The sequence below is a fragment of the Choloepus didactylus genome, chromosome 13, assembly GCF_015220235.1.
Source record: "Choloepus didactylus isolate mChoDid1 chromosome 13, mChoDid1.pri, whole genome shotgun sequence".
NCBI classification, from domain to species: domain Eukaryota; kingdom Metazoa; phylum Chordata; class Mammalia; order Pilosa; family Megalonychidae; genus Choloepus; species Choloepus didactylus.
The window spans coordinates 95,448,416-95,474,735 of NC_051319.1; the positions used below are offsets into that span (position 1 = coordinate 95,448,416).

The following is a 26,320-nucleotide window of genomic DNA, read 5'->3' on the forward strand; positions in this document are numbered from 1 at the left end:
TAAAGAAAGAAGATTCAAATTAATAAATAAGGAATGAAAAGGGACATCACTACACCTTACAAAAATAAAAAAAGAATATAGGGAATACTATGAACAACTGTATCCCAACAAATTAGATAACTTAGATGAAATGGACACATTCTTAAGAAAAAACAAAACAAACTTATCAAACCTGATTCCAGAAGAAATGGAAAATTTGAATAAACCTGTAACAAGTAGAGATTGAAATAGTAATTTTAAAACTTCTAACAAATAAGTCTTCGCTGATGAATTCTACCAAACATTTAAAGAATAATTAATATCAATCCTTCACAAACTCTTCCAAAAAATGGGAGGGAACACTTTCCAACTCATTTAGAGGTAAGTATTATCCTGACACTAAACCAAGACAAAGACTACACATTAAAAAAGAAACTACAGACCAGTATCTCTCATAATTGGGACATAAAAATTACCAACAAAATATTAGCAAACTGAATATATCAACATGTTAAAAATTGTAACCATGACCCTGTGGGTTTTTTTCCCCAGGAATGGAAGATTCAACATCCAAAAATTAATCAGTGTAATATACCATATTAATAAAGGAAAAAAAAATCACACAATCATCTCAACAGACACAGAAAAAGCACTGGGAGAAAAGCACCCTTTCATGCTTAAAAACATCAATAAACTGTGAAAAGAAGGAAACTTCTTTAACCTGATATAGTGTATCTACAAAAAACCCACAGTTATCATCATAAATAATGGTGAAATACTGCTTTCCCCCTAAGATCAGTAACAAGACAAAGACATCCACTCTCACCACTTCAACACAGTACTGGAAGTTCTAGTCAGAGGAATTAGGTGAGAAACAAAAAGCACTCAGGCTGGAAAGGAAGAAGGTAAACTGTATATTTCCAGATAAAGTGATCTAATATGTAGAAAATTCTAAGGAATCCACTAAACTATTACAACTAATAAATGAGTTTATGAAAATTGCAGGTTATGAAACCAATATAAAAATAATTTTTATTTCTACATACCAGCAATGAATAATCCAAAAATTAAATTAAGGAAAAATTCATTTATGATAGCACTGAAAAAAACAAAATAGGAATAAATTTAACAAAAGAAGTGCAAGACTGCTACACTGAAAACTATAAAACAATCTAGAAAGAAATTAAAAATCTAAACTAATAGAAAGATATTATCTTCATGTATTGGAAGACTTAGCATTGTTGAGATGGTAATACTCCCCAAATTGATCTAGAGAGTCAATGAAATCCTTTCAAAATCCCAGCCAGCTTTGGTGGAAAAACTGACAGGCTGATTCATATGGAAATGCAAGGAACCCAAAATAGACCAAAAACAATCTTGGAAAAGAAGACCAAATGGAGAGGATTCACATTTCCCAATTTTAATAATCACTACAAAACTACAGTAATCAAGATAATGTGGTATGGCATATAAGCCACAAGCCAAGGAATGTGGGCAGCCTCTACAAGTTGAAGAAGGCAAGGAAAAGGATTCTCCCACAGAGCCTCCAAAAAGGAATACAGCTCAGACTACATCTTCATTGTAGTCCACTAAGAGTCATGCTGGACTTCTGACCTATAGAAGTATAAGATAATAAATTTGTGTCATTTAAAGTCACAATATTTGTTATGGCAGCAATAGAAAACTATTACTATCGCTATCAAAATCACAGAAGATATTTTTACAGAAATTGACAGCTAATCCTGAATTTCATATGGAAATACGCAAGGTACCCCAAATAGTCAAAACAATCTTATAATAGTAGACCAAACCTAGAGAAGTCACATTTCCTAATTTCAATAATTACTATAAAGGCACAGTATTCAAGACAGTGTGGTATTGGCATAAGGATAGACTGTAGGGCAAAGGAACAGAATTCAGAGTCCAGAAATGAATCCTTACATTTGTAGTCAACTGATTTGTAACAAGGGTGCTAAGACAATTCAATGTGGAAAGAATTATCTTTTCAACAAATGCTGTTGGAACAACTGGGTTTACATGCAAAAGAATGAAGCTAGACCTCACATCTTACACAAAAATTAATTCAAAACATGTCATAGACCAAACCAGGAGAGCTAAACTATAAAACTCTTAGCAGAAAACATAGTGGCAAATATTTGTGACCTTGCATTTTTTGAAAAAAAATATGACACCAAAAGTATGAGCGACAAAGGGAATAGATAAACTGGAATGGAGGAAATTTTTGCAAATGATGTATCTAGTAAGGGAATCATAAATAAATACATAAAGAATTCTTGTAATACAATAATAACCCAATTTTAAAATGGAAAAAAGGATTTTAATAGGCTTTTTCTCCAAAGAGGAAAAATAGCCAAAAAAGAATGTGAAAGGATGCTCAACATCTTCAGTCATCAGGGAAATGAAAATCAAAATCAAAGATACCATTTCATATCCAATAAGATGACAATAATCAAAAAGGCAGACAGTAATAAGTGTTGTCAAGAATGTGGAGAAATTGGAACCCTCATACACACTACCATTAGGAATGTCAACTGGTGCAGCCACTTTGGGAAACAGTTTGGCGGTTCCTAAAAAGGTTGAACAAATAACTACTGTGATCCAGCAATTCTAATCCTAGGTATATACCTAAGAGAAATGAAAACATAAATCCACACAAAAACCTGTACACAAATGTTCATAGCAGCCTTAATTATAGTCGTCAAAAAGTGGAAACAACCCACATGTCCATTAACTGATGAATGGACAAACATACATGGTATATTTAGACAATGGAATATTATTTGGCCATAAAAAGGAATGAAATAGTGATACATGCTACAATATGGCTGAATCTTGAAAACATTGCACTAAGTGAAAGAAGCCTGTTACAAAAGACCACATACTGTATTTATATGAAATATCCAGAATAGGCAAACCTATAGAGACAGAGAGTAGATTCATGGTTGACTAGGACTAGGGTGGGGGAAGGAGAGGAAATTGGGAGTGACCCTTAATGGTATGGAGTTTATCTCTGAGGTGAAATTTTCTAAAATTGGATTGTGTCGATTGTTTTACAACTCTGTGAATACACTAAAAACCATTTACTTGGGCATTTTAGTGAACTTCATGGTATGTGAATTTATATATAAATAAAATTTAAAAAAAATAAAAAGAAACCAGGACTTGATGACTCGGGATATTTTCAGATGGCAAAAGATGTTGAACTGAAGAGACTGCTTTGGAAAACATGGTATAGAAAATAATTCAAGGAAGTGGCTATACCTTTTGCAAAAACTTCAGAAAACTTCAAAGTTGTGCTTCAAAGATCTTGTCAATCAAACCGAGGGCCTCTAGGAAGCTTTAAGGGTGTTGTTCCCCCATCCATCTTAGCAAGAAGCCAAGACAGAAAAAAGATTATCTCAAAAAGATCTATGGCTTTGTTCTATTGAGGTGAATGCCCTATGACATCTACACACAGCTGACAAGTTTCTTGAGAAAATTATATCAGCAAAAACATTGCCAATATTCCAGCTTCAACTGAAAGAGACGGAGGGAGTACAAAATAAAAAGAGACGGTTAGACCTCCAAAATTCTACCGGCAGCAAGCAGGCTGCTAAAATTATTCAACTGCAACAAACACTACCTTTCATGAGAAAAGGAAGAATACTCAGAGGGTGGAACAAAGAATCCAAAGGGCAAAGCCGACTACAAGAAAGGATCATTTCCAAGCTTTGAAATTTAATTAAGGAACTTCAACTGGAACTTGCCAGGGTGGATTTCAAAACTTTTAAACCAGTGACTCCTATTTACGTTCAATTCCCACCACCACCATCACAGCAATTTGAACCAGAATGTCTGTAACTGTTATTCTGTATCATTATACATTAAGATGTTGGGGGAAGATAACTTGTCTCCACTTTCACAGGGGAAGACAAATTGTGCCCAAGAGCTTAACCTAATTCATGGATTATAGTGTGGCTCCTCAAACCACACTCTAAGATAACTGAAATGAGATATTGATATTGAACTGATTCTGTAATGGGACAAGACCCACAGAAACCTTGGGAGGGGTGAATATATCTTGCATTTGAGAGGGACCTGAATCTTCAGGGACCAAAATGTGGTTTGTGGTAGAAATAATTCTAAGACGGCCTCTCAAGATTCACAGCTCCTGGTATACACACTGTCTTCCAGTTATTCAATCAAACACTAATCTAGGTACTGTTGTGATTTTGCATACATAATTAAAGCTCCAAATTAGCTGACTGTAAGATAGGGAGATTAACCACTTAGGCATTGCCTAATCACACGGGTCCTTTAAAAAACAGAAGGGTAGTCAGAGATTTGAAACACAAGATTTGATGCACCACTGCTTACTTGGAGATGGGAAGGGAGCATGTGGAAAGCAATGTGGGTGACCTGTAGGAACTGAGAAAAATTCACAGTGGACAGCCAGCAAGAAAACAGGACCTCAGTCCTACAATGGTAATGAACTGAATTTGGCCAACAGCATAAATGAACTTGAATGCAGATTTTTCCCCAGAGCCTCCAGACAAAAACTCAGTCTAGCCAACATCCTGATTTCAGCCTTTGAGGACCTAAACAGAGAATCCAGTCATGCTGTTGTCTGAACTTCTGGCCCATAGAAACTGGGAAATAAATTTATGCAGAGATAGGAAACTTAAGACAACTTCCCACTCTCTACCTGGCATTTTTGTTGTTTAACAGAGACAATTCCACAGCAAATATAAAATATTCTCTCATTATTTTCATAAGGAACAGCCCCCTACCGTGTGAATATATAGTGCCTTATTCAAGTTCCTTAACAATGATTTTAGGTTGTTTGAATATACATAGCCAAATATGCTCCAAAGGAAAGAAATCATTCTTTTGTAAAACAACAGTTTTAAATTAAAACATATTACAGTTATCAATCTTCTCCTTTATAAATAATCATTTACCTCACTCCTCATCCCACAGTCATGAAAACGTTCTATAGAATTTTCTAAATTTGTCTTTTACATATAAATCTACAATTAAACTGGGAATTGATTTTGTGTATGGTGTGCAATAGGTCACTTTTGCCTTACCCATATTAAAAATTAATTGAGAGGAGGCGGGGAAAAATGGCGGACTGGTGAGCTGTATGTTTTAGTTACTCCTCCAGGAAAGTAGGTAGAAAGCCAGGAACTGCGTGGACTGGACACCACAGAGCAATCTGACTTTGGGCATACTTCATACAACACTCATGAACACGTCGAACTGCTGAGATCAGCGAAATCTGTAAGTTTTTGCGGCCAGGGGACCCACGCCCCTCCCTGCCAGGCTCAGTCCCGTGGGAGGAGGGGCTGTCAGCTCCGGGAAGAAGGGAGAACTGCAGTGGCAGCCCTTATCGGAAACTCATTCTACTGATCCAAACTCCAACCATAGATAGACTGAGACCAGACACCAGAGAATCTGAGAGCAGCCAGCCCAGCAGAGAGGAGACAGACATAGAAAAAAACAGCACAAAAAACTCCAAAATAAAAGCGGAGGATTTTTGGAGTTCTGGTGAACATAGAAAGGGGAAGGGCAGAGCTCAGGCCCTCAGGCTCATATGCAAATCCCGAAGAAAAGCTGATCTCTCTGCCCTGTGGACCTTTCCTTAATGGCCCTAATTGCTTTGTCTCTTAGCATTTCAATAACCCATTAGATCTGTGAGGAGGGCCCTTTTTTTTTTTTTTAATCCCTTTTTTCTTTTTCTAAAACAATTACTCTAAGAAGCCCAATACAGAAAGCTTCAAAGACTTGCAATTTGGGCAGGTCAAGACAAGAGCAGAACTAAGAGAGCTCTGAGACAAAAGGCAATAATCCAGTGGCTGAGAAAATTCACTAAACACCACAACTTCCCAAGAAAAGGGGGGTGTCTGCTCACAGCCATCATCCTGGTGGACAGGAAACACTCCTGCCCATCGCCAGCCCCATAGCCCAGAGCTGCCCCACACAACCCAGTGGGACGGAAGTGCCTCAAATAACAGGCACACTCCACAAAACTAGGCGTGGACATTAGCCTTCCCTGCAACCTCAGCTGATTGTCCCAGAGCTGGGAAGGTGGAGCAGTGTGAATTAACAAAGCCCCATTCAGCCATCATTTCAGCAGACTGGGAGCCTCCCTACACAGCCCAACAGCCCAGAACCGCCCTGGGGGGACGGCACTCACCTGTGACATAGCACAGTCATCCCTCAACAGAGGACCAGGGGGTGCACGGCCTGGAAGAGGGACCTACATGCAAGTCTCAGGAGCCATACACCAATACCAAGGACTTGTGGGTCAGTGGCAGAGACAAACTGTGGCAGGACTGAACTGAAGGATTAGACTATTGCAGCAGCTTTAAAACTCCAGGATCACCAGGGAGATTTGATTGTTAGAGCCACCCCCCCTCCCTGACTGCCCAGAAACACGCCCCATATACAGGGCAGGCAACACCAACTACACACGCAAGCTTGGTACACCAATTGGACCCCACAAAACTCACTCCCCCACTCACCACAAAGGCACAGCAGGGGAGAACTGGCTTGTGGAGAACAGGTGGCTCATGGACGCCACCTGCTGGTCAGTTAGAGAAAGTGTACTCCACAAAGCTGTAGATCTGATAAATTAGAGATAAGGACTTCAATTGGTCTACACATCCTAAAAGAACCCTATCAAGTTCAGCAAATGCCAAGAGGCCAAAAAAAACTGAAAATTATAAAGCATATGAAAAAACCAGACGATATGGACAACCCAAGCCCAAGCACCCAAACCAAAAGATCAGAAGAGACACAGCACCTAGAGCAGCTACTCAAAGAGCTAAAGATGAACAATGAGACCATAGTAAGAATACAAAGGATATCAAGAAGACCCTAGAAGAGCATAAAGAAGAAATTGCAAGACTAAATAAAAAAATAGACGATCTTATGGAAATTAAAGAAACTGTTGACCAAATTAAAAAGATTCTGGACACTCATAGTACAAGACTAGAGGAAGTTGAACAACGAATCAGTGACCTGGAAGATGACAGAATGGAAAATGAAAGCATAAAAGAAAGAATGGGGAAAAAAATTGAAAAAATCGAAACGGACCTCAGGGATATGATAGATAATATAAAACGTCCGAATATAAGACTCATTGGTGTTCCAGAAGGGGAAGAAAAGGGTAAAGGTCTAGGAAGAGTATTCAAAGAAATTGTTGGGGAAAACTTCCCAAATCTTCTAAACAACATCAATACACAAATCATAAATGCTCAGCGAACTCCAAATAGAATAAATCCAAATAAACCCACTCCGAGATATATTCTGATCACACTGTCAAACACAGAAGAGAAGGAGCAAGTTCTGAAAGCAGAAAGAGAAAAGCAATTCACCACAAACAAAGGAAACAGCATAAGACTAAGTAGTGACTACTCAGCAGCCACCATGGAGGCAAGAAGGCAGTGGCACGATATATTTAAAATTCTGAGTGAGAAAAATTTCCAACCAAGAATACTTTATCCAGCAAAGCTCTCCTTCAAATTTGAGGGAGAGCTTAAATTTTTCACAGACAAACAAATGCTGAGAGAATTTGCTAACAAGACACCTGCCCTACTGGAGATACTAAAGGAAGCCTTACAGACAGAGAAACAAAGAAAGGACAGAGAGACTTGGAGAAAGGTTCAGTACTAAAGAGATTCGGTATGGGTACAATAAAGGATATTAATAGAGAGAGGGGAAAAATATATATGACAAACACAAACCAAAGGATAAGATGGTTGATTCAAGAAATGCCTTCACGGTTATAACATTGAATGTAAATGGATTAAACTCCCGAATTAAAAGATACAGAATCGCAGAATGGATCAAAAAAAATGAACCATCAATATGTTGCATACAAGAGACTCATCTTAGACACAGGGACACAAAGAAATTGAAAGTGAAAGGATGGAAAAAAATATTTCATGCAAGCTACAGCCAAAAGAAAGCAGGTGTAGCAATATTAATCTCAGATAAAATAGACTTTAAATGCAGGGATGTTTTGAGACACAAAGAAGGCCACTACATACTAATAAAAGGGGCAATTCAACAAGAAGAAATAACAATCATAAATGTCTATGCACCCAATCAAGGTGCCACAAAATACATGAGAGAAACACTGGCAAAACTAAAGGAAGCAATTGATGTTTCCACAATAATTGCGGGAGACTTCAACACATCACTCTCTCCTACAGATAGATCAACCAGACAGAGGACCAATAAGGAAATTGAAAACCTAAACAATCTGATAAATGAATTAGATTTAACAGACATATACAGAATATTACATCCCAAATCACCAGGATACACATACTTTCCTAGTGTTCACGGAACTTTCTCCAGAATAGATCATATGCTGGGACATAAAACAAGCCTCAATAAATTTAAAAAGATTGAAATTATTCAAAGCACATTCTGTGACCACAGTGGAATACAATTAGAAGTCAATAACCATCAGAGACTTAGAAAATTCACAAATACCTGGAGGTTAAACAACACACTACTAAACAATCAGTGGGTTAAAGAAGAAATAGCAAGAGAAATTGCTAAATATGCAGAGACAAATGAAAATGAGAACACAACATACCAAAACCTATGGGATGCAGCAAAAGCAGTGCTGAGGGGGAAATTTATAGCACTAAACGCATATATTAAAAAGGAAGAAAGAGCCAAAATCAAAGAACTAACGGATCAACTTGAAGAAGCTAGAAAATGAACAGCAAACCAATCCTAAACCCGAGTAGAAGAAAAGAAATAACAAGGATTAAAGCAGAAATAAATGACATAGAGAACAAAAAAACAATAGAGAGGATAACTATCATCAAAAGTTGGTTCTTTCAGAAGATCAACAAGATTGACAAGCCCCTAGCTAGACTGACAAAATCAAAAAGAGAGAAGACCCATATAAAGCAAAATAATGAATGAGAAAGGTGACATTACTGCAGAATCTGAAGATATTAAAAAAATTATAAGAGGATACTATGAACAACTGTATGGCAACAAGCTGGATAATGTAGAGGAAATGGACAATTTCCTGGAAACATATGAACAACCTAGACTGACCAGAGAAGAAACAGAAGACCTCAGCCAACCAATCACAAGCAAAGAGATCCAATCAGTCATCAAAAAGCTTCCCACAAATAAATGCCCAGGGCCAGATGGCTTCACAGGGGAAGTCTACCAAACTTTCCAAAAAGAACTGACACCAATCTTACTTAAACTCTTTTAAAACATTGAAGAAAATGGAACACTACCTAACTCATTTTATGAAGCTAACATCAATCTAATACCAAAACCAGGCAAAGATGCTACAAAAAAGGAAAACTACAGGCCTATCTCCCTAATGAATATACATGCAAAAATTCTCAACAAAATACTTGCAAATTGAATCGAACGACATATTTAAAAAATCATACACCATGCCCAAGTAGGGTTCATTCCAGGCATGCAAGGATGGTTCAACATAAGAAAATCAATCAATGTATTACAACACATTAACAAATCAAAAGAGAAAAATCAAATTATCATCTCAATAGATGCTGAAAAAGCACTCGACAAAATACAACAAACATCCATTTTTGATAAAAACACTTCAAAAGGTAGGAATTGAAGGAAACTTCCTCAATATGATAAAGAGCATATATGAAAAACCCACAGCCAGCATAGTACTCAATGGTGAGAGACTGAAAGCCTTGCCTCTAAGATCAGGAACAAGACAAGGATGCCCGCTGTCACCACTGTTATTCAACATTGTGCTGGAAGTGCTAGCCAGGGCAATCCGGCAAGACAAAGAAATAAAAGGCATCCAAATTGGAAAAGAAGAAGTAAAACTGTCATTGTTTGCAGATGATATGATCTGATATCTGGAAAACCCTGAGTAATCGACGATACAGCTACTAGAGCTAATAAACAAATTTAGCAAAGTAGCGGGATACAAGATTAATGCACATAAGTCAGTAATGTTTCTATATGCTAGAAATGAACAAACTGAAGAGACACTCAAGAAAACGATACCATTTTCAATAGCAACTAAAAAAATCAAGTACCTAGGAATAAACTTAACCAAAGATGTAAAAGACCTATACAAAGAAAACTACGTAACTCTACTAAAAGAAATAGAAGGGGACCTTAAAAATGGAAAAATATTCCATGTTCATGGATAGGAAGGCTAAATGTCATTAAGATGTCAATTCTACAATCTACATCTCAAACTCATCTACAGATTCAATGCAATCCCAATCAAAATTCCAACAAGCTACTTCGCAGACTTGGAAAAGCTAGTTATCAATTTATTTGGAAAGGGAAGATGCCTCGAATTGCTAAAGACACTCTAAAAAAGTAAAACGAAGTGGGAGGACTTACACTCCCTGACTTTGAAGCTTATTATAAAGCCACAGTTGTCAAAACAGCATGGTACTGGCACAAAGATAGACATATAGATCAATGGAATCGAATTGAGAATTCAGAGATAGATCCTCAGATCTATGGCCGACTGATCTTTGATAAGGCCCCCAAAGTCACTGAACTGAGTCATAATGGTCTATTCAACAAATGGGGCTGGGAGAGTTGGATATCCATATCCAAAAGAATGAAAGAGGACCCCTACCTCACACCCTACACAAAAATTAACTCAAAATGGATGAAAGATCTCAATATAAAAGAAAGTACCATAAAACTCCTAGAAGATAATGTAGGAAAACATCTTCAAGACCTTGTATTAGGCGGCCACTTCCTAGACTTTACACCCAAAGCACAAGCAACAAAGAGAAAAATAGATAAATGGGAACTCCTCAAGCTTAGAAGTTTCTGCACCTCAAAGGAATTTCTCAAAAAGGTAAAGAGGCAGCCAACTCAATGGGAAAAAAATTTTGGAAACCATGTATCTGACAAAAGACTGATATCTTGCATATATAAAGAAATCCTACAACTCAATGACAATAGTACAGACAGCCCAATTATAAAATGGGCAAAGGATATGAAAAGACAATTCTCTGAAGAGGAAATACAGATGGCCAAGAAACACATGAAAAAATGTTCAGCTTCACTAGCTATTAGAGAGATGCAAATTAAGACCACAATGAGATACCATCTAACACCTATTAGAGTGGCTGCCATTAAACAAACAGGAAACTACAAATGCTGGAGGGGATGTGGAGAAATTGGGACTCTTATTCATTGTTGGTGGGACTATATCATGGTTCAGCCACTCTGGAAGTCAGTCTGGCGGTTCCTTAAAGAACTAGAAATAGAGTTACCATTTGATCCAGCGATTGCACTTCTCGGTATATACCCGGAAGATTGAAAAGCAGTGACACGAACAGATATCTGCACGCCAATGTTCATAGCAGCATTATTCACAATTGCCAAGAGATGGAAACAACCCAAATGTCCTTCAACAGATGAGTGGATAAATAAAATGTGGTATATACACACGATGGAATACTACACGGCAGTAAGAAGGAACGACCTAGTGAAACATATGACAACATGGATGAACCTTGAAGACATAATGCTGAGTGAAATAAGCCAGGCACAGAAAGAGAAATATTATATGCTACCACTAATGTGAACTTTGAAAAATGCAAAATGAATGGTTTATAATGTAGAATGTAGGGGAATTAGCAATAGAGAGCAATTGAGGAAGGGGGAACAGTAATCCAAGAAGAACAGATATGCTATTTAAAATTCTGGGGATGCCCAGGAATGACTATGGTCTGTTAATTTCTGATGGATATATTAGGAGCAAGTTCACAGAAATGTTGCTATATTATGTAACTTTCTTGGGGTAAAGTAGGAACAGGTTGGAAGTAAAGCAGTTATCTTAGGTTAGTTGTCTTTTTCTTACTCCCTTGTTACGGTCTCTTTGAAATGTTCTTTTATTGAATGTTTTTTTTTGTTTGTTTGTTTTAATTTTTTTTCCATATAGTTGATTTAAAAAGGAAAAAAAGGTTAAAAAAAAAAAAAAGGAAAAAAATATGTAGTGCCCCCTTGAGGAGCCTGTGGAGAATGTAGGGGTATTGGCCTACCCCACCTCAATGGTTGCTAACATGACCACAGACATAGGGAACTGGTGGTTTGATGGGTTGAGCCCTCTACCATAGGTTTTACCCTTGGGAAGACGGTTGCTGCAAAGGAGAGGCTAGGCCTCCCTATAAATGTGCCTAAGAGCCTCCTCCCGAATGCCTCTTTGTTGCTCAGATGTGGCCCTCTCTCTCTAGCTAAGCCAACTTGAAAGGTGAAATCACTGCCCTCCCCCATACGTGGGATCAGACACCCAGGGGAGTGAATCTCCCTGGCAACGTGGAATATGACTCCTGGGGAGGAATGCAGAGCTGGCATCGTGGGACGGAGAACATCTTCTTGACCAAAAGTGGGGTGTGAAAGGAAATGAAATAAGCTTCAGTAGCAGAGAGATTCCAAAAGGAACCAAGAGGTCACTCTGGTGGGCACTCTTACGCACAATTTAGACAACCCTCTTTAGGTTCTAAAGAATTGGGGTAGCTGGTGGATACCTGAAACTATCAAACTACAACCCAGAACCCATAAATCTCGAAGACAATTGTATAAAAATGTAGCTTATGAGGGGTGACAATGGGATTGGGAAAACCATAAGGACCACATTCCACTTTGTCTAGTTTATGGATGGATGAGTAGAAAAATAGGGGAAGGAAACAAACAAACAAACATACAAAGGTACCCAGTGTTCTTTTTTACTTCAATTGCTCTTTTTCACTTTAATTATTATTCTTATTATTTTTGTGTGTGTGCTAATGAAGGTGTCAGGGATTGATTTAGGTGATGAATGTACAACTATGTAATGGTACTGTGAACAATCGAATGTACGATTTGTTTTGTATGACTGCATGGTATGTGAATATATCTCAATAAAATGAAGATTAAAAAAATAGTACATAGACTATAGCGAATAGTACAATTATAATAATATTCTTTCATCAGTTGTAACAAATGTACCACACTAATGCAAAGTGTTAATAATGGGGAGGGGATGTAAATGGGAACTCTATATTTTCTGCATGGTTTTTCTGTAAACACACAACTTCTCTAATAAAAAAAAAAATTAAAAAAAAAATTAATTGAACCAGAAATATTTGTCAAAAAGACTACTTTCTCCCACTGCTCTGCAGTGCCACCTTTGTCATAAATCAAATGTCTATAATTAATTGTCTATTTCTGGATCATCTTGTACCATTTGTCTATATGACTACTCATGTGAAATACAACATTGTCTTAATTACTACAGCTTTATAGGAAGACTTAAGACTGGTAAATTCTCCAAATATGTTCTTCAAAGTTTCTTGGCTAATTCCTTCCCCTTAGCATTTCTATATATACATTTTAGAATCAAATTTTAAGATTTCAAAAGCTTTTTGGGATCTTCATAAGGAATACTGGAAACTGTAGGAAACTGAACTTAAATCTAATTTTATCAGAAATGTTGAAGGATATGACTAATCATATGTGCTAGATACACTATCAGGACCAACCATAGGAAGTACAGACAAAGGATTATGAAGAACAGAGCATCAGAGTAAGCCTGATAAAGAATTATGGGAAAAGATGTCAGAGTAAGCTCAGTGTAACTACCGACATAAACTGAATATCTGCTGTTTACTAAAAGTAGGATGATGTGTAACAACTTTAGCTTTAATTTCATATAAACAGAGCTGAAAATACATTACAACTTTATAAGCAGTTGCTGGCTATATTCATGCAACAGGGTAATTTTTTTTCCTCAATAATAAAATCGGCTAACTCTGTATTTATGAATTGGCTTGCTCCTTTTGGATTTCAGTTTCTTTCTTTTTTCCAACAACGTGTAAATCATTTTGGAGCAAAATGATATCCTTAAAGTACTGAGTCTTCCAGTCAATGAACTTGGAATATCTATTTGTTCCAGTGTTTATCTTTCTCAATAATGTTTTATAATTTTCTATGTAGAGGTATTGTATTTTGTCAACAAATTTATTTTTATATTTTATATTTTCAAATACTAATGTAAACGGTATCTTTAAATTTTCATGCTGTGTTGGTGTGTAGAATTAGTTTATTTTTTAAATATTAAAACTGTATAAAGTGAATGAACTTTATTTCTAACACATAATCAGTATAATTTTTTCTTTATATACAATTATATTATCTGAAAATTACATTTTACTTTTTCCTTTCTAATTCTTATGTCTGCTTTTTTTTTTTCCTCCCCTCAATGCACTGGCTATCTCCTCTAGTAAAATGCTGAATATAAGTGATGAAGTATTAAACTAGTAATACAAAGTTTGAAATGGATTTTTTACATAAACACATTATCATATCACGTTTCCCTGGAACTGCGACCATAGAAAGACATAAAGGGAGGGCTATAAGGTAGGAACTATGAATCTTTGTTACACTGACAAAACTTCCATAGCTGTGTCTACACAGAATACCCTCATCACAAAATCTGTGTTCTCTATATGATCCCTTGTCCTTCTCATGCCTTCCTAGGGCTGGGCCCTCTTTCATCAGGAACCCTCAGAGTAGCTCAACCCATGAAAGAGATATCTCTAGGCTTTCTTTCCCAGGTCTGAAAGGCCAAGTACATTCGATGTCAGTGTTTTCAGTTCATTGTTCCCGGTGATATCAAAAATTTTCTCATGCAGGTTCCCACACTGCTGTCAGGTATGCCCTTTCCCATGCAGAAGTTCTCACATAGAGGTGACCTGACTTTTCAAAGTAGACAGTTTAGCCATGCAGGAAGGGTATCACGTGGGCAGGAATCAAGGAGGAACTATGTACAGACATCATGTTTACCCACAGAGAATCCCTCAACTCAGGTGTGCTCTCCTACAGGGCACCTCTAGTAGGGGAGCACATTTGAAGCTGCTCATGAAGGAACAGGGAAACAAACAGGCAGAAGAGTAAGAGACATTTTAGGGACATTAAGTCCTCAAATCTATGGCAGGTATAACTTCTCACCCCAAGATTTTCCTCTGCAGGCATCCTTGGTTCTCAGGAAAAACAACTGGAGGTGCAGGGCAGGGGGCAGGCAGGAGCTGAAGAGATATTAGGCACGGTCTTTACATGCAATCACCACAAATTATATAAGCATGTAAAATAAAATAAATGAAAAGAAACAAACCAGAATTAACATTAACATTAAAATAGAAAGAAAAAGCTCACCAAGGCCAAGGAAGTAAAATGGACTAGTCACAGGGGTGGGCAATCAAAAGCAGAATATCTGGAGTGCAAAGCAAGTTCAGATGTTGTAGGGGGCTAAAGAGGAAAGATAAAAAGACTAATACTAAAAACGTGTTCTACATTGTATTTTTATTAACAGACTAGAAAAAATATCCAAATGAGTGAAGTAGGCTACTAAAGTAACACAATCTGTTAGTAGTTGAACAATGATTAAAACCCAAGACCATCTTGCTTCAGTACCAAAAATCTTTCCACTACATCAAGGTCCCAGTAGTTCCCAGTAAAGGGGAGACTTGGTCAAGCATCAATTTCAACTTCTGAGTCCTTCCAAAGAACTTATATGCTTGAGATGGGAAAACACATAAAGGTCCTTTATTGAATCCAATTAACCCATCTTTCCATCTTTTTACAAGATTTTTACATGTACCTTTAGGGACTAGGCTCAAGAACCCTTCCTAGAATGCAGCTCCTAAGAATTGATTTTTTTTTAATTCAAAATGTCTTCATATCCTTTATAGGGAATTATTGTATGGTCATGATTTTGCTACTCTAATATTAGCAATTTCACCATATCTGATTCTTATATGGTAGAATCAGGAATATGTAGGTTGACAATATTTTGTATATATAATTTGTTCAACTGTAGTACTGGCATTCAATTCATAATTTTAAAAGCTTGACATGCCATGGTAAATATAGTTAATTTTTTACAATTAAGTATAGTCTACCATTTTTGCTGAAAAAAAGTTCAGTATCACCACAGTAGAAACATGACTGCTCTTATAAAATTTTATCAACTTATTTTCTCCCCCCAAACTCATCAAATTATCAGTTTCTATTATTTATTAAGGCTTGAGCTAATACTGAAGGCTTTTCTATGTCCAGTTCATTCTTACAGTTTCTGTACTGAATGAATTCTCTGGTGTACAGTGAGTTGTGATTTCTGGATGAAGGCTTTCTCACATACACCACATCGATAGGGTTTTTCCCCAGTATGAATTCTCTGATGTAAAACAAGATCTGACTTCTGGGAAAAGGCCTTTCCACATTCACCACATATGTAAGGTTTCTCTCCTGTGTGAATTCGCTGATGTCCTGGGAGATGGGACTTCTGTGAGAAGGCTTTCCCACATTCAGTACATATATAAGGCTTCTCTCCTGTGTGAACTCTCTGATGTCCAATGAGATGTGACTTCTGACAGAAGGCTTTTCCACACTCACTGCATTTGTAAGGTTTCTCTCCAGTATGTGTTCTTTGATGTATGATGAGCTGCGACTTCCGGGAGAAGGTCTTCCCACATTCAGTACAGTCATAGGGCTTCTCCCCAGTATGAACTAACTGATGCGTAATGAGTTCTGTCTTCCTGCTGAAGGCTTCCTCACATTGAGCACATTTGTAAGGTTTCTCCCCAGTGTGAATTCTTTGATGTATAATGAGGTGGGACTTCTCACAAAAGGCTTTCCCACATTCAGTGCATTCAAATGGTTTCTCTCCAGTATGAGCTCTATGATGTATAATAAGCTGTGACTTCTGGGAAAAGGCCTTCCCACACTCTCTGCATTCATAAGGCTTCTCTCCAGTGTGAATTCTCTGATGTATAATGAGAGGTGATTTCTGGGAAAAGGCTTTCCCACATTCACTACATTCATATGGTTTTTTCCCCGGTATGTACTCTCTGGTGTATAATGAGGGATGACTTCTGAGAGAAGGCTTTTCTACATTCAGAACATTCATAAGGTTTCTCCCCAGTATGAATTCTCTGATGTACAATGAGGTGAAACTTTTCACTAAAGGCTTTTCCACATGCGCCACAATCAAATGGTTTCTCTCCAGTATGAATTCTTTGATGTACAATGAGCTGTGACTTCTTAGCAAAGGCTTTTCCACATGTAATACATACACAGTTTTTCTCCCTAGTTCTGACTTTCTCATACTGAATATGAGATTGTTTATTGCTAAGAATGTTTCCACACTGATTATCTTCAGAGGGCATTACTCCATTGTGAATTTTCTCAAGTTTGGAATTGGACACACTGTAGCTAGATGATTTTTCACACCCAACACTCTCATCAGGATTTTTTCTTGAATTGCTTTTATTATAACCAGGTAGATCCATATTAAGTTTCAAGATCTTTTCAAATGCATCACATTTATGGCGTCTTTCTTTTGAAGTATCTGAGTCTATGCATTCTTGAAATATTCTTCCAAATGCATTATATTTATCGCCTGACTCCTCAGTCACTGTTTTGTTGTTAATTATTGTGACTTGCCTGAAAAGTTTGTCCTGGTTTTCTTGATATCTCTGCAGCTGGCCATCACTTTGACAGACTTTTAAAATGGAGTACAATGAACCATCCTTTGTGACTCCTTTCAATATCTTATTATGGAAGGAGATACTCCCCAAGATACATGGTTGGGGGTTGTCAAGGTTACTCTTCCTGTCTAAAAGAAGGAAAGATAAAATCAAACAGTCATAAAGATCAGTTAACAGAGCACAGAACAAGAGGAATAAATGAATGATCCAAAGTTGTCAATGAACTCAGAAAACAGCAATAAAGACAGGCCATTTTGGAAGATAATATGGCATGTAGGATGATCATATAAATAGATAGACAAGAATGTTAAAGAGAAATAGGTAAAAACTAGACCTGAAGGAGACAGAAAAGTGTCTGGGTTCTTATCACTCCAATATTGACTTATTCTTCTGGGATCTTCCCATTTCCCCTACTCCTGAATAGAAACTTTTTTCACCTTTTGAATTCATTTATCTTATAAACCATTTGCTGTAATCCTGCCACCACTATCCAAAGAAACAAGGTCACTTCTGTACTCAAAATACTTTTACTCTTCTCAGTCTACTTTCCTAATTAACAACTAACAAAAAAAACAGAAAAATCCAAGGTCCAGCTAAAGGATTCAATACCTAGCCTCACACCAGGAACCCAAGCTTGAATACTACTATCTCCTAATAAATACTTTCTATACACATAAAGTAAAACGAGCAAAGTTCTCCAAAAAAACCCATGTCTATTCTTACAGCAAAGTTCTGTACATATACTCTCTCCTCCACACAGCTTGCCTTCACTCTCCCTATTCAGCTTAATCAGTAATGAATATAACTTCCAGGGCTGCTCTGCCACCTCTTTAGACTCTGATTTTCACTGAACTTGTAAAATAATAACTATATTGGACATTTAATTTTGTAACCCTTATATCTGTGTCTTATTTTCTAAAATGCAACCTATGTTCTTAGAAGGCATTTGTCTTCTAAGTCTTTAATTCCCTTTCATAAAAGACATTAAAGATATGATGTTGAGAAGATCATTAAGAAATTTCTTTCTCTGAAAGGTTCACAATTATTTAATTAACTACTTATTGAATGCCTACTAAATGCTCAGCACAGGAGCAAAGAAGAATAAGAGATTTCAATATGGGTAGAAACATAAGCCACAGGTACCAATCAATTAAAAAAACAAAACAAACAAACTGATTATTTCATTTCCCTTGTCTCCCATCTGCCTGCTTTTCACCTGGATAGATCCAATCTGATATGTCTTTCTTTAAGATCCATGGATCTTCTCCTTGTTCCAACTTGGAGATGACATCTGGTTTGGAAATTGGATACCCTATAAAATGGAAATCAGAGGAATTGGCATTGACGGCATTGAAGGGAAAAGAGGAGGTGCAGCTTTAGGAAGTCCACATGAAGCAATCTAGTTGGCCCTCAGAAAAGGAATGAACTCCATTTGGGGAGGGAAGAAGGGCACAAACGCCATTATATGTATCAGGAAAGTGCCTAACCACAGCAACTAATAAGGGAAAGGCACTTGAATGGACAACTCTAGTTATGCAAGGAAGCCATCCTTACCCATTGAGACCAGGTGGCTATAGTTCTCCAACATCACATCTCTATACAGGGTCCTCTGAGCAGGGTCCAGTTGTTGCCACTCCTCCTGGGTGAAATCCACAGCCACATCCTTGAATGACACTAACCCCTGTAACAGTACATTCCTATTCAATCTGAAGCAATCATTCTCATCATTTCTATTATAGTATGCAAAACTATAATTACACCTAATTTACATCACAGTTTTGGGGAGAAACAATGTAAAATCCTGTCTTTAACAAGAAGAACCAATTAGATCAGGGCAACAGAAGAAGTAAACCTTAAAGAGACCTACCTAAATACAAATGGGAATTTAATAAATGATAAAGGCAGCATTCAAGTAACTGAAATGAAGATGGATTATTCAACATAAAGTATTGAAACAGCTGGACAGTTGATAGGAAAAGAATAATATTGAAGCCATTCCTTACTCCTTGGAAAACAATAAATTCTGGATGGAGCAAAAATTTAACTTCTAAAAAATACCACACATAATAATAGTAATAAACAAAACATAGGAGAATTTTTACTGATAATTAGCATGGAAAAGGCCTTTTAAAGTACGACATAAAAAAAAAGAGAAAAGCCGTATTTAGAGAATCATACAATGTCAGTCTTCAAGATCATTAGTCTAATCCCCTCATTTTACAGGAAAAAAAACCCTTAGCTTCCCCCAAATCTCATAGCTTTTATATGTAAGCAATAGCAAAATATAATGAAATAATCAAAATAACAACAAAAATAAAAATACCAAGGAATAAACTTAATAGGAAATGTGCAGGAAAAATTCATGAAATAAACCACAACAAATTACTGAGGAGGCATTAAAATAAAGAACTTGGGTAAGTGAAGAGCCATAAAGTATTTCTTGGGGGGGGGGAAACTGACTATTTTAATTATGTCACCATTATATTTGCTATAGTTGTCATCTACTAGTGGAATTTGAGTGATTTGTATTATTTTAAATAATGTTTCTGGGTTTTCCCCTAAATATTCCATTATTATCAAATATTGCTTTCAGAATTAAAACAAATAAAATATTGTTTCAAATATCAACATCCCCCTGCTTAAAAACCACCTTTGGTTCTTCTGTTGCATACAAAATCAGTTTCATTTTAGTCATCTCAATCTCAAGCTTTCTCTCATCCCACACCAAGTTCCATATTCACTCCAATCACGCTGCCAAGCATTTCATCCTAACAACCCTATTAATTTTCCCATTTTACATGTAAAAAAACTGAGGATTACAGTGGTCAAGTAACCACTATTACTTCCCAGATGGTAAATGAATATGTGATTAACTCTCAAATTTAAAAGCAGGTATACTGACTTTATAGCCTGGGTTCTTCACCACACTCTAAACTGCCTCCTTGATACTGTAAACAAGATCCTTTATATTTTATCTCTTCAATGTCACACAGTCAAAGTTTCCATAAACTATCCTCTACTTTTGTTTTCCTCAAATTCTCATCCTTCCTAAAATCATTGTCCATTCTACTTTTGCAAATGCTATTTCCCCTCCTCACCTTACTCCTTCATGACCCAAGGTTCAATAATCTTGTAAGCCTGCGCCTAACTTCCTTATAGAGACAGTTGCTCCCTCCTCTCTGTTCTAACAGTACTTAGCTCTCATGTCTATTATACAGCCTACCTATGTCTATATTGGTTTTCACATTTATTTACCCCCATTTTTCTCTGCAGTTCTGGCAGAAAAGAACCATGCCTAAATCTTCCTGAGATGTTCCATAGCTAGCCAGTGCATATGATGTACATTGGGTATTCAAAAACTGTTTGCTGAAAATGAATGAAGATCATAGAGAATAAGGGAAATTGAAATTCATGTTTAGTTAAAAAGTTTTGTGCATTAGTCAATTATAGTCATTTAATCAGAAGAACAGTAAATGAGAAAGGTAACAAATGTGGAATATAGAGGAAATCCATTTTGATAGGTGAATAGATGTTATAATTCCGACATTCTGATTTTGCTTTAATTACTGATACTCAGATACTTCAATATACTCAGTATGCATTAAATTTTGTTAATATTCATATGTAAAAATATAATGCATAATCAGTGGGAAATTGTACTTTTGTTATATAAAAACAATTTCACAGCTTGAGTGATTAGAGGTGAATGGAAGGAGAGTAGTATTGGACAGAGGAGGGAAGGAGAGTGTATATGATGAATTCAGCACTGGACAGTATGTTCCTAAAGGAACAGGCATTAATCAGTTAGTCATGGTAGTCAGATTTACTGGGCTAATAAAAAGTCTTCAATCAGCATGCAGGTAACTTTTTCATCCTCTAAAGCAGCATTGTCCAACAGAAATATGAAGCTAGTCAGGTAGGTAATTTTAAATTTTCTAAAAGCCACACTCAAAAAAATATTTTTAACTATAGACATTTATCCCAATATATCCAAAATATTATCACTCCAACATGTAATCAATCTTTAAAAACTTATTAATGAGGTTCTTGGTACTAAATCTTCAAATTCTAGTAAGCACTTTATACTTAGAGCACATCTCAATTCAGACTAGCCAATTTGAAGTGTTCAAAAGCTGTGACATTCAAGAAGAAAAAGAACCTATTTTTGTAAAAGAACTCAATTGTTAAACTCTGTTATAAAATATACGTAAGGACTCCTAATGTAAAAGTTGTTTTCCAGATTTGACAATGACAATGGTGAAGATGTAATCAGAACAACTAATACTTAAACACAGTACAAATTATGACCTAATCATGGTTCTAAGTGTAATTTTAATTTATTTAATCCTCACAACACTCTATGGGGATTACAATCTCCATTTTACACATGGGGAAAAAATTCCAGGTAGCCTGATCCCAAGGAAATAGCATGTATCTGTTAAGTTAATAAAGGAGAATTTTATGAACTAACATGGGAAGATATTCAAATAGTATCCAAAAATGTTTATATTAGTCAATTACTAGTGAAGTTAAAAAAAATCAAGTTGCAGAACAAAATATTTACTCTGTAACATTATTTTTCCAAAAGAAAAACACAAGAAAATAAGAGATACTCTCACACATTTGCACTTTCACATAAATACACTTAATCTGAGTTATACTCATATTGAAAAAGATGTGGAAGATTAGAAACAAATGATTAACACTGATTATCCCAGATGGGGGGGGGTTTAAGTTAAAAGGCCACTTTGGTTTTAATTTTTATCTTTTTACGTTGTTTTAAATGTTTATACCATGTATAGATAAATTTGGCAGGGAGAAAAAAATAATGGACTTTAAAAAATGGAGAGCAGAGAAGGAACTGGCCTTGAGTTGGAGAGTGATCCTACAAACTCTGAAGCCACAGGCAAGGATCTGGAGCATCAGGGATTCCTACTCTTCAAAACTCTGCCAGAAAATAATAACTTAAGAACTGCTGTGGAGTAAAGGGTTAATTCAGCAAGCCTGGAGTGCTTGAACCCTGCACATGCCAAAGAAAGGACTGTCTTCAATAGGACTGGACCTTGACTGGCACCTGGGAGATAACCTCTGAGCTCTTGGAATATCCTGCCTGAGAAGAGTGTCTTTGTATACCTAGGGCCTGTGCCATGCCAGATCCTTTAGGCTAACAATGTGATTTATAGTAAACACCTGTTGTTGTTTACCTGGGACCCTGGGCCATGCTTTATGAGTTTGAATTCTGGAGCAGCTGGAGACAGAGTAGCTAAGGTCAGTCATGCAAATATTTTATACCTACTTGACTGATCCCCAATAGAAACCCTGAACACCAAGGCTCAGGTAAGCCTCCCTGGTTGGCAACACGTTGCATATGTTACAGCACATTGTTCTAGATTTAAGTGCTGTCTGTGAGACTCCACTGGGAAAGGACAACTGGAAGCTTGCTCCTGGTTTCTCCTAGACTACTCTATGTGGCTTTTCCCCTTGCTGTTTTAAACTATATTCTTTGGCTGTAAACAAACAAACAAACAAAAATACTGCCACCAGGATTGTAACAGCTTTTCTGAGTCCTGTGAATCCTTCTAGAAAATCACTCACCCTGAGCATGGTCTTAGGGAACCTGCCATAACTGTCTTTTGAGAGAAATATTTATTTTGGAAGTCCATTAAAAGTATGCTTATCTTTCTATGTTATATACATTTTATCCCTAATTAAAATGGACCATAGGAAGCCTCAGTTACTCTAAAGTAAGACTGGCAGAGGCCATTTAGTCTCTATTATAATTACTTAACTCCGCCATTATAGCATGAAAATATCCATAGATAATACAGAAACAAATGGCATGACTGTGTTCTAATAAAACTTGGCTTATAAAAACAATTGGGAAACCGTATTTGGTCCATGGACCATGTAGTGGTTTGAAGCTGTATGTACCCCAGAAAATCATGTTCTTACATTTAACCCATTCCTGTGGGTGTAAACCGATTGTAAATAGGACCTTTTGATGAGGCTACTTTGGCCAAGGAATGACCCACCTTATTCAGGATGGGTCTTAATGCTATTACCGGAATCCTTTATAAATGGAATGAATACAGAGAAAGAGAGAAAGCCACAGGAAGCAAGAAGCTGAAACAGAACCCAGAACAGAAGGAAGAGACCAGGAGACGCTGCTATGTGCCTTGCTATGTGGCAGAGGAGCCAAGGATCACTGGCAGCCAGTCTTCAGGAAGAAAGCATCACCCTGATGATGCCTTGATTTGGACATTTTCACAGCCTCAAAACTGTAAGCTTATGAATTCCTATTGTTTATGCCAACCCATTTCATGGTATTTGCTGGAGTAGCCTAAAAAATTAAAACGGGCAATATAGTTTGCCAGCCCCTATAATGTTCAAAGAGTTTGTCTCTGATATTATGGTAGCTTCCCTCTAAAAGATATTTTAAGACAAAGCTAAAAGAAATCTGTTGCATTTACTTCAGGAGTGTTGGTGAGAACTGTACATGCTACTATGTATAGGAAGACCCAAAAACGGAAATTTCTTTCAGTCCTACAGAGCAAGAAATATTTTCTTCCAGTGGGAAACTGATCTGCTTTTTCTTATGGAGAATCCAATCATGCAACTGATGATGTCTGCTAGGAAAATCAGAAAAATGTGTAAAATGGTTTCAGGCCAGATTATCTACATATTACCTAGCAACTTCAGGTTTTGATCTTTATCCTAAAACAGGATTACCTTTTCCCCCTAATCCTAATTTTAATCTATCTGCACTATTCCATTTGATTGTATGAAAAACCAAGGGAGGAATAAAAAATTAACAAAGCAACTCACCTGAGACTTGGTCATTTTTGGCTTCTCCTGCAAAATAGCAGCTACCTTAAAAAGCAACACTGGTGACCAGAATGAAGTTTTCACAACTAGATCCAGATTACGGCTTTCACATTCACCAATCTAGAAATAATCACCACCAGAAGTCAGGTGGATGCAGGGCTACCATGTGGGAGAAGGTCATTTGAGCAATACAGAAGGGTCAGCAAGCACCATGTGAAAGAGACATCAACCTTTAGTCCTCTTGTGTCTATAATACGATTACATGGAACTTGTAAGTTTTTAATTAGACGGATGTAAATATGTTTCCTAATGATTACTAACAACATATTGTTCCCCCTTTGAACCAGCAATTCCACTTACAGAACTTTATCATAAGGCAAATAATCACACACACACAATATTTAATTGCAAATGTAACAGTTTCCTGGCAAGAAGAATGGGAATGACCAACTGAAAAACATGAATACATTCCCATTTACCCCAGAGAAAACCAACAGCTGAATTCCAATAATCACCTAAGACCTCTCATACTTTCCCCCAACTCAGCACTCTCCTGCCAAATCAATATTCATGGACTAAAAAGGCGATTTTAAGATGTTTTTTGTTTAAATGTTTATTGCTGATTTTCAACAGTTCAGTTGTCTGCATACAAAAATGGTGACAGGCTGGAACCACTGATAAAAGAATACACCAAAATGCAGGAAGGTACTTACCTAATAAATTCTTCTCAGTTCCATAATGGGTTGTGCAAACAGGGCTGAACTCGTTCAGAGGAAGTGGGGGCTCCCATGACTGGGAAAATATTTCATATGCAGTGACCCAGGCTTTATCAAAGCACCCCTGGAAGGAAACAATCAAGAGCAACAGTTAAATTCATCTCTGGACATTCAGCAGGTGCTCAAAAAATGTTTCTTGAATAAAATACAAAATCATTTCAATAAACTTAGAAAGAGGCTAGGCCAAAACCACGCTTTTCTTAATTATCCTATGCTTTTAAATTTATTAGGTCTTGTTTTAAAATGACGTTCATTTCTTTGTGGGGCATGAGATTAAGGAGGCGACTTGGGGGCAGGGGTGGATTGAGAACAGACCTGAGAAGGGGCTTACCCTTTAAGAAGTCAATGGTTACCTATTAACCTTTGGAAATTTTAATCTATCTAAGGCCCACCAGTTCTCCCAGCCACCTCCACTCGTCTCTCCGTGGCCAATAAATCGGGGCTGACCACCATCACGCCCTGGCCCTATTTCGGCACCTCCAAATCTCTGAATCTTCATGTCCAGCAATCACATAATCACAACTTTCTATTAAATCACTAGCACACGACAGCCCAGTCACTGATCTCTCAAAGAACCCCCCAAATCACTGACCCCAGTAATCCCCACCGCTGAGTCCAAAGACACCCCATTACTGACTTGTCATTCCCCAATTACTAATTATATAGCTTACTCCATCCGTGATCTCTAAATAAACCCAAAACTAATCCCACAGACTTCCCTCACCAGTAATTTCATAAGCCTCCGATCACTGATCCTCGATCCTAAGGTCCCCAGTCCCCATTACCAATTCCACAGACTCACCCATCACTCACCACACATCTCCTCCTTCTCACCCGCGGCTTCATTATCAGGTCCAGAAACGTCCATTTCAGCTTAAACCCGGACGGCTGTTACCTCCACGTTAGTGAACTCACCGGCTTCCTGTCGGCGAACAAAACGCGGGGCTGCCTCGAGCCTGCGCCGTTTGGTAACGGTCGTTTTTGCTCATTTCGCGTCATTCAACGGCTTTGTTCTGGAGACAATATGGCTGCTCCTACGCACGGGTGGTTTCTCTATGGGAGCCGCCATTTGGAGAGTCCGGTCAATTCCGTACAAGCGGAAGAATCAGATTCTTTCCGGTACAAGAGATCAAGCGAAGGTGAAGATGACGGAAGGGAGTGTTAGTATACAAACAAGTAAATTGCAAACTTTTACAGAGAGAT

At 37.2% G+C, this 26,320-nt stretch overlaps 1 protein-coding gene across 1 annotated transcript; it reads right to left on the reverse strand.

The window, feature by feature from the left end:
* Window positions 1-14,988: 14,988 nt before the first annotated feature.
* ZNF300 (zinc finger protein 300) lies at window positions 14,989-26,290 on the reverse strand. The gene is given in 8 exon segments (XM_037801322.1): window positions 14,989-15,056; window positions 15,184-16,858; window positions 16,860-17,644; window positions 18,733-18,828; window positions 19,071-19,197; window positions 24,342-24,461; window positions 25,055-25,181; window positions 25,920-26,290. Coding segments are annotated over 5 exon segments (1,788 nt in total). The 5' UTR covers window positions 24,357-24,461; window positions 25,055-25,181; window positions 25,920-26,290; the 3' UTR covers window positions 14,989-15,056; window positions 15,184-16,093.
* Window positions 26,291-26,320: the final 30 nt, after the last annotated feature.